We start from the raw sequence: 10,000 nt of genomic DNA on the forward strand, positions 1-10,000 counted from the left end.
CTCTCAATGTCACTGTATCATGCTATCAGCCGCTGATAAGGGAGCTGATAACACAGATTTCAGTGGGATGAAAAGATAATGGGAATTCTGTTGAAAGTAAGAGTGGGATGGAGATAAGATTGTCATAGCACTGTATGGCAGATTATAGCACCATCGGAAAGAGGGAAGGAAGAAGACTGTATCATAGCATATTATACCACTCTTATTCCCCTGTGAAACGGTAAAGTACTTTCTACTCACAATAGTTGGAGATAATGACAGAAGAAGTGTGACGCGTTTACGCTAGGTTGAACATAACGACAGGGTGGCAGCACGATTTTGCACATATGCTGATAAGCTCTGCTTTTCCAGATCTTGGAGGAGAAAGCATGGGCTTCATGTGAAGGTTCACGATAGCATGACTGTCGTGAAGCAGGACATGGTAGCATGGCTTTTTGCACACTTGGCTGTGGCGCCTCAGACTCCCGTTAGAGTAAAGATAGACCGGCTTCTGCTGACTTCATCTTCGGAATTCCATTTTGAGTAAGGGGGGCAGCGCAAGCTTTTGTGTGCTTATATGAGTGAGCATTATTCCCACGTGGCAAAATATGTCAACGTGTTTCCCAGGTTTGAAAACCTGTTAATAAGGGTTTTTATTAGTACGCACACGCACGCGCGCGCGCACACACACACACGCACACACACACACACACACACACACACACACACACACACACACACACACACACACACACACACACACACACACACATATGCACGCACGCACGCACACACACATATTCGTGTGTGTGTATATGTATATATGTACATATATACATATACACATATACACATACATGTGTTTATATACACATATATGTATGTACACACACACACACACACACACACACACACACACACACACACACACACACACACTACGCGCGCGCACACGCACACACACACACGCACACGCACACACAGATATATATGTGTGCGTGCGCAGATATATGTCTCTCTCTCTCTCTCTCTCTCTCTCTTTCTCTCTTTCTCTCTCTCGCTCTCTCTCGCTATGTGTGTGTGTGTGTGTGTGTGTGTGTGTGTGTGTGTGTGTGTGTGTGTGTGTGTGTGTGTGTGTGTGTGTGTGTGTGTGTTGTGTGTGCATATACATAAACATATACAAATACATATACATATCCATATGCATATACACATACATACATACACATGTTTTAGAACGATTTCCATGTCAAAGCTTAAATCCACTGTCTTACGGATTGATAAAAATGGCCCTGCATGTTACGAGGTAACAGCTTGATTCTATGCTACTGTGTCATGCTCTGCCACCTCAGTCGCGCTTGCCCTGCTTAACCTAACTTAAGCTAATCTTAACTTAGCCGAGCCTTTACCTACGCTTACCTAACTAAACTCTAACCCTTATGTGACTTCGCCGATGTGAGCCGAGCCTTATCCTAACCTCGCATGACCCAGCATAACCAAGCATAACCCGATCTAACCGAGCAACCGAAATGAACCAAACAATTAACCGAGATTTCCACGGCCAGAGGCGAGCGAACTTGTTTATTTTTTTCGAGAAATGGCGTTTTTATTGAAAGTATACAATGAGAATATTATAACAATGTCTACCAGGCAGCGTTCACTTCAACCCGCTGTAAGGAGAAGTGAAAATATTCAACCCCGTGCATGACGCTGCAACAAGGACATAACAAGTTCCCTCTCATGCACTTCTATCGTGATACTCGATTCGCATGTATATACGGACGTGACTGTATCATTTTTTATCTTTCCGTGCAGGCTTTGACATGACATGATTTGCGTTTGAGATGTTCTGAATGAAGTATTTGCATGGAATGGAACGGCGACAGCGAGATAACACATGTTTCATCTCATTTTCACACGTCATTGTGCTTGTACTTTGATAAATGTTTATGTATGTATCTGTGTATGGCAATTTTGTTGATGATTTTGGTGTCTGATTCCAACTATGATATGCAATAAATTTGATATATAATCCACGCATGTTGCAGATGTATATATAACTGTATTTCTTTATCCGAAGGGATGTCGGTATGATAACGATTATTTTGAGTGAGGATTTTTTTTTCTCGAGAGAGGAGTTGTTAGCATGATTTGTGTTTGAAAGAAGTACATCAATAATTTACTTGAACAAAGAAATACGATTTCTTTTTTTAGAAGAATAAAATGTGTGTATCACTTATCTGTGGAAAAAAATATTAAGTCCTGAATGAGAATATGATAACATTGATTCACTTGAATCAGAAAATAATATCATGGTGTCCGTGAGTGATAAACAGATAACAGTAATTTCTATTAGTGGGGAAATAATTTGTCAATAACATAGACAATAACATCGTTCATAGCATCACATTTCAAGTAAACAACAAATAGCAGACAAGTCAGCACAATTCCCATGAAAAAAAAAAAAGAAATACAGCATCAACCCCTTACAAGGAACGAATAGAAAATAAGAGCTGGGGATCAAAATGGATTCTTGAATGGACAGTAGAGAGAAAGAGAGAGAAGAGAGAGAGAGAGAGAGAGAGAGAGAGAGAGAGAGAGAGAGAGAGAGAGAGAGAGAGAGAGAGAGAGAATCTTTTCATCATTTTCCTGCGCAATGGAAGAGAAAAGGAAAGACCGAGACCGACCCTAAACCAGGAGACCGAACCCCCACACCGACGGAGACCCTCCTCCCGAAGCCTCGCCAGTAGAGGAGCGGAAGGCTCCCGCCAGCCAAACCCTTCCCCCCGGCACCAAGAGCGGCTTAAAGGGCTGGCACCGCTGGCACTGTGGCCATCCAACGACCTCAAGTGGCACACACCCGCTCACCAATTGACTTAATTTGGCCAACAACTGGACAAGTCAGAAGGGGAGCTGAAGGACACTTTGGACAAGCTCTTTATAAGTTAGTTGGTCGGGAGAAGACAGCCCGTGGGACCGAGTCGTTATTATGTTGTTTAGGGAGTTATTGGTTGTTTTCTGTTGTTGGCAGTTACGTTTTTTCTTCTTTTTTATATTTTTTATCGTCTTATTTTCTTTTTGTATTTTTCCCCCTAGTTGGGTTTGTCTATTTGCCTCCCGGTCTCCGTTTTTTGTTCATATTTGTGACACTTTCAACTCAATTTTATTACTACAGCAAAAATGTTGGTGGGATTAAGGGATAATTTTCCAATCTAGAAGCGACTGTGCATTCTTTTTTCGTAGATAAAAATTCATCGCATCATAAACAAATCACAAATAACCAAATATGTATGTTTACTGTGTATACTTATTAAGCATCTATGTACTACATATGTATATATAAACTCTCTCTCTCTCACAGACACACACACATATAAATACATGTGTGTATGTAACTGTGCATATGTATATATATAAATAAGTGTACGTGTGATCCTCCCTATGCATAAAGCATTTGTGTGTGTGCTGTGTATGTGCCCATAGTCTCAGTAACAAATCTCATAAATCACTTGAGTGACCCCCCCCCCCTTTCCCACCCATACCGCTAGCAGGTGATCGTTCTCCCGGAGTTCCAATCAGAGAGGACAAGATGGTAGCCGCGCCAGGAAGGCTTCACACATACGTACACATACACACACACACACACGCAAGCACGCACGCACGCACGCACGCACACACACACACACAAACTACACACACACACACACACACACACACACACACACACACACACACACACACACACACACACACACACAACACATACACACACACACAATTTATATGTATATACATATATATATATATATATATATATATATATATATATATATATATATATATATATATTGAGGAATGTGGGTGTTTTTGCATCGACATATGTGTATGTTCACATAAACTGTTAAAATAACTCAGCTTCCAACAAGAACACTTAACAAAGCCATACTCCTCGGTTCATTGGCTGAACGACAGCGATTGAGGCAGTAATTTTAGTCTTATTATTTAAGAATGTACCATTGATTCCATCGCATTTGATTGATTTGTGATTACATAAAGGAAAGGAAAGTTTGAGATATGGTGCGACTAAGAAAAAAATTACTTTGTGGACACCAATTAGAAACAAGGTAACAGCGCCGTGGGATTCTAATATGAATACACGTACAGACACATGCGTTATATATCTTTCTATAAACAGATTTGCATAAATGTATTCAAATGTGTACATTCACTTATGGATGCATATATACACCCTTACATAATCTATCTATAGCCTGATAATTGGATGTGTGCTTGTATAGGTTTATGTATGTACGTATGTATACGCACACCGACAAGTCCACACGTGCACCACGGAGCCGCAGGCCGGCGCAGGGCCGCGACCGAGCCCGTATCTCGCCCCATCATTGGCCACCTCGCAAGCCAATGGCAATAACTCATTCCGTATTTTTCATTGGGTATGAGTCACTGCGTCTGTATCTGAAGATCTACCAATAGGGCGGAGGTTTTCGTCCGCGCGCCCGCCAATAGCAGGGCTTGCTCGCGTCCTCTGATTCCTGGTATTCCATAAATCTCCATGCATCGCATTTCCCCATTTATTCAACTCCCGCCGTTTCCTCTCTTTCCTGCTATACGTGCGCTTCTATTTCGTCTAAGTCTTTTTTCTCAGGAATAATGTAAGGCTGAAGCGATGAGAGTTGGCCTGCGTCATAAGGGGGGTTGAGGGAAATATATAAATCGGAAATAAAACTGTCCGCACCCCCGCTTCTTCCCCTTTTCCATCGCTTAGGGGTAGGCCGGCGCTATGATCTCTGACTCCGACCTAGGCTTAAGTAAATGCGTCCGGATCCTTGCCACGCGTCCAATTGCGGCAGGATAAACACTCCAACCTTTTATCCACATCAACTAACACAACCATAACTACCAGAGATTAAAATCAACGAAGACAGAAAGTTTTACCGAGAAGAGAATTTACCGAAATGGAAATACGAGTCGGTGATCGTGACAATGTTAGCGTCCATTCGTTGCTATGGAAACAAAGACCCTCAGAGGCCAGCCGACAAAGAACCCGGAGAGACATAACCGTAAGAAGATGAAAGTTTCAACGCCCTTCGTAACTCAAACAAACAAAACCCTCATGTGATATTAACCTCACGCATGGTACTATAACATACATAGAGAGTATGTTTACGTCTAAAAAGCGAGGTTTCCGACTTCTGGTGATCTAAAAATCGGGGTTTGGAGGGAGGGAGGGAGGGAAGGTGTGTGTGTGTGTGCGTGTGTGTGTGTGTGTGAGGATACAAGTAGCGGTAATCAATACAGGCGGAAACCGAGTTGATGAAGCACTGGCATTGGACCCCGATATATAAGCACAGCTCTTCGCCCAATTTCGGAAATACTTCGAACTTGTTTACTTAGGCTCGGGAGTGGGGGGGAGTTACATACAGTGCCACGACTGTATTCCACTTTAACTTTCTTTTTTCTCGAAATATAACATGGGGACTAAAAGAGAATGAAGAAGAGATTTATATATAGAATGCCAGATACTCCCCGAATTACCATGTGCCTAAGAGGAATAACAAAATAGATAAAGAGCATTGGAACCTGTAAGGGAGACGGCATAAAATGGCGGGCTCCCTGGCACTTATGTATTGCTTTAGCCCGTCCTGAAATAAAGGGCCATAGTCGCGAGCCTCCATCAACTTTTGTAATTACATTTTAAGTTCGATTAAGGCAAAGACCGAGAGCCTAACAATGGCGTAATGTAATTTGTTACGTAATGGAACAACTTATAATTTGTAACCATAATTGCTGTATAACAATCTAATTTGTTTTCTAATGGAACCATGCAACATAGTCTATTGCAATTATATTTAAGGGCTGATTAACATGTAGATCAAGTGCCCAAAGATGACATAAGGCCATTTGGAACTGAAGATAATGACTGACTACACTATGAGGGTAGTACTGGGTATGTGCGTACATTATAACTGTTACTTAGCCAGGTTATATATTTCAGGAATATAATAGAAACATTCCAAAGTGTAACATTTTCAGGGAAGATATATTTTTTTTTCCTTCGGTTATCTTGCTTGAATTTTTAAAGATAATATACCCGGGGCATTTAAGTGTTAGTACAACGTCGCCATAATACTTGAAATGAAACGGCGAGTTAAACTGGGCAATGTAATAAAAAGGTATCATTTTTGCTTAGTCACTGTCTTACGGCGAAGAGTACTTCCTCTCTTACCAGAATTACCTCAAGAAGGAAGCAATTAGGAAAAACAACGAAAAAAAACAGCATCTTCATAGTCTTAAAATACAATTCGTATTAGAATATATCAATGATGTTATGGCGTTGTAGCCATACAGTTGACTTCTCCTCCCTTAACTATAAAGTGTATGCCTCGCAAAATAACATGACGTACTTGAAACGTAGCTCTTAAAATGAAGCCTTATCTTATAATAACTACTTTAATGCAATTGCAATGTTCTTTCTAGTCATGTGGCATGTTTTTTCTACAGTGATTTATTTATTTATTTATTGTAATAATTGAGGTCTTTCCTCCTCTTTCATTCATAGCGATAATTATTTTCCAAATGGTAACATTGTCCACATTTTTTTTCTAATAATGAACTCAACGTCCCTCTCCGTCTAACACAATATATTGCTCTTCCCTTCTAACGCAAACACAATATCCTTTTTATGCGAACACTTAACACAACATTCCTCCCTTTCTTATACAAGCCTAACACCCTTTTTATACTGAAACTACCACTACACCTCCTTTTAGGCACTGCCCTAACACCTCACTTATACTAAGACTAGCACAACACCCCCTCCTTTGAACACAATACTCACAATACAGAACACAATACTCACTTTGAAAGTAGCTCTTCGTCCGCAGATACGACACGGAGAGGCGAAGGATGGATAGTCTGTCGAGCTTTGACAGTATATTTTGTTCGAAAGGCAAGAGGCTGGCTAGGGTGTCGAGTTCAGCGTTTAGCCGCTCTCTGTGCCGTTTCGAAGGATTGCTTTTCGTCTGTCCGTCTTTGGGCTGTGGCTTTATACTGCGGGAGAGAAGGAGGGACTCAGAGTTAGAGAAGTAGCATTAGATAATTAGATGATTTGTGATTAGAATTATAATACGGGGAGAGAAAGAGGGACTGACTGGAAGTTAGATAAATTGAATGCGGTTATTCAATGGTTTATGATTAAAATTGTGCTGTTGAGGCGAAACAGGGATTTGAAGTTTTAGACTCTGCATATGATAATTAGATGATTTATGACAGAATTATGCTGTTGGGGAGAGACATAGGGAGTCAGACTTAGATAACTGGGTAATTTGGGATTAGATAGACATACTGAAGATTCAGATTATGTGCTGTGGGAGAACAGAGGGGGATGGAATATGTTTAATGAAGAAGGAACAGAATCATTCGACCTTGGTTTTTTTCTGTGGGAGAGACACAGAGGAAGTTCTGATTATATAAATTGGATAAGTTTTGATTTAGTCTCAAGGAAATGGGATTTGCGTTTGGGCTAATGATTTACATTGTGGGAGAGAAAGGGATTTCGAATTTGATAAAATCGAGGAAACAAAATTGAGGGAATGATTCTAAAGCAAAATATGAAAGGAAACATTTTCAATTTAGAACACAGGGAAGATGCAATTCATTTCTGGGTTCAAGTTTTGCACTGTAATAAAAACGTAGAGCATAAACAGAATTCTAAAATTCATTTAAATGTAACTTAAACATAGATACGATGTAGATATAGACAGCAAATTGGATTTTCTTGTATACAATCATCGTTCGTTTTTTATACCCTAATGCAGAGGATTAATGTTACAATATATGGCACATAATATTTCAGCTTTGGAGTAAAGCATCATGCTGTAATAAACAAAACTGTGATTAAGCTGTCCTAGACATCGGAATTGTATTTGTATGGTACATGATGTTTTTATGTAATTATAAGTAATTTTAGGGCTTCGTTATATATAGGCTACAGTGATTAACTAAGGAGAAATATGTTCTCATAGAAGTGAATATAAAATATTTTTCGAATAAGTAAATTCTTATACAAAAATATGAACGAACTCAACGTATCTCGTGAGTCAATAAGGCTCGGACTATAACTTAGTCCAAAAGAAGAAGAATATAATGGTCTGTCGAAAGTTAAGAATGGAAACCCGACCACTCAACAGCGGCGTGTGTTCAAACCGCCTCTGCCGGCGCCCGTAGGTGTTGCTGTATAATACAGGCTCATCACGGCCATCAAACAGCGAAATACAGCTATTCAATTTCATTCAAGTGTGTATTGACTTCCGCTAATTTCCGCAATCATCGCCAAAAGTTACCGGAAATCTGGCGGAATCGGCACTTTTTGGCGAGTGCGATGGCGGTTTCGGCTAGCTCTGGTTTCCACGTTAAGGAAAGCGCATTAACAAAGAACACGACTAGAATTTAAGAATGATATCCGTTTCTCTGTTGCACAAAAAATGAAGACCCCTAGGAGAAACATATTCTATGGAGAGTAATATATACGCATAGACATCAAAGGAGAAAAAAGGGCAAATAAAATAACCTTAAAAGAAATGCAAAATACAATATGATACAGAAATTCACATGTCTTTCAAATACAATGGTGGCCTGTATTTGGATATGGCCAGAGGGCAAAGTGGATATGGGAGAGAACGAGAGAGAAAAGAGGTAAAAGAATAAAAACGAAAGAAGAGAGGAGAAAAAGGACGTATTAATAACTGGTAATGATAGCGTTCACAGAGTAAAGGGGGAAGGTAATATTCCTCATAAAATGGATTTCAGCGGGTGACGGTCTCGCTCGATGAGACTCCTTTCGGGCTATTTAGTCATTTGGGAAAGGGGGGTCGTGTGTGCGCAATGCTTCAGGTGCACACACACACACACACACACACACACACACACACACACACACACACACACACACACACACACACACACACACACACACACACACACACACACAACACCACACACACACACACACACACATACACCACACACACACATACACACACACACACACACACACAAAACACAACACACACACACACACACACACACACACACACACACACACACACACACACACACACACACATACACACACCTCGCCTCCACTTACCAGTAGGTGATTGTGAGAACTCTAAGAGGCGAAGCATAATAAATCAGTCTCTTACAAAATAGTTAGGAGCATGAATTAATAAAGATATTTTCATTAAAAGAACCACGCCAGATTTATCGTTCGGGGCGGCTTGCAAATCAGTATTTCTGCAATATATCAGGGAGTTTTTATTGCGTTTGCAGTCTGTGACGATGGATTTTAACCTTTGCAGATGTCTGTATGTTTCTGAAAGTAAACTAGAAGGAGAAGGAGAGGGAAGGCGGGAGGGAGGAAGAGAGGAAAGAGGAGGGAAAGGAAGCGGTGGAGGTAGAGGGAGAAGGAGAAAGAGAGGGAAAGGGAGAGGGAGAAGGAGAGGGAGAGGGAGAGGGAGAGGGAGAGGGAGAGGGAGAGGGAGAGGGAGAGGGAGAGGGAGAGGGAGAGGGAGAGGGAGAAGGAGAAGGAGAGGGAGAGGGCGGGTGGAAGAGAGTAGAGGAGAGAGGGGCAGGGAGAGGTTGAAGGAGAGAGAGACAGAAAGAGAGAGAGAGAGAAAGGAAGAGATACAGATAGACAGACATGCAGAAAAAAGAGAATGTGAAAGAGAGTCAGAAAAAAGGCAGAAAATTTCACTTTTCGTATATGAAACCATAAAAATATACTTTTTTCTCATAGTTTTTGAGAAACGCAAAAAATGCACACAAAACTGTATTCCACAATCTTGAAGAGAACATAAATTGCAGAAAAAAAGGAGACCGAAACACAAGGAAATAAAAGAATAAACATAGATATGCATTGCATTTGGAAAGTTTCCAAAACTGTGATTTTTTCTCCTTCTCCGTTTTCTCTCATATTCGTCAAACATCACAATTTCCGACG

General features: G+C 40.7%; 1 protein-coding gene across 2 annotated transcripts in view; it reads right to left on the reverse strand.

Moving 5' to 3' along the window:
- The window catches only part of LOC119594370, a 213,351-nt gene that overhangs the window by 119,320 nt on the left and 84,031 nt on the right, over window positions 1-10,000 (reverse strand). For both annotated transcript variants that reach the window (XR_005230599.1, XM_037943436.1), the window contains exon 2: window positions 6,860-7,050. Coding sequence is in view for 1 of the 2 variants with exons in the window: in XM_037943436.1 (XP_037799364.1) it covers window positions 6,860-7,050 (191 nt within the window). In the remaining variant the exon portion in view is untranslated. The remainder of the gene's footprint in view (window positions 1-6,859; window positions 7,051-10,000) is intronic.

The sequence above is a fragment of the Penaeus monodon genome, chromosome 3 (genome assembly GCF_015228065.2).
Source record: "Penaeus monodon isolate SGIC_2016 chromosome 3, NSTDA_Pmon_1, whole genome shotgun sequence".
Classification (NCBI taxonomy): domain Eukaryota; kingdom Metazoa; phylum Arthropoda; class Malacostraca; order Decapoda; family Penaeidae; genus Penaeus; species Penaeus monodon.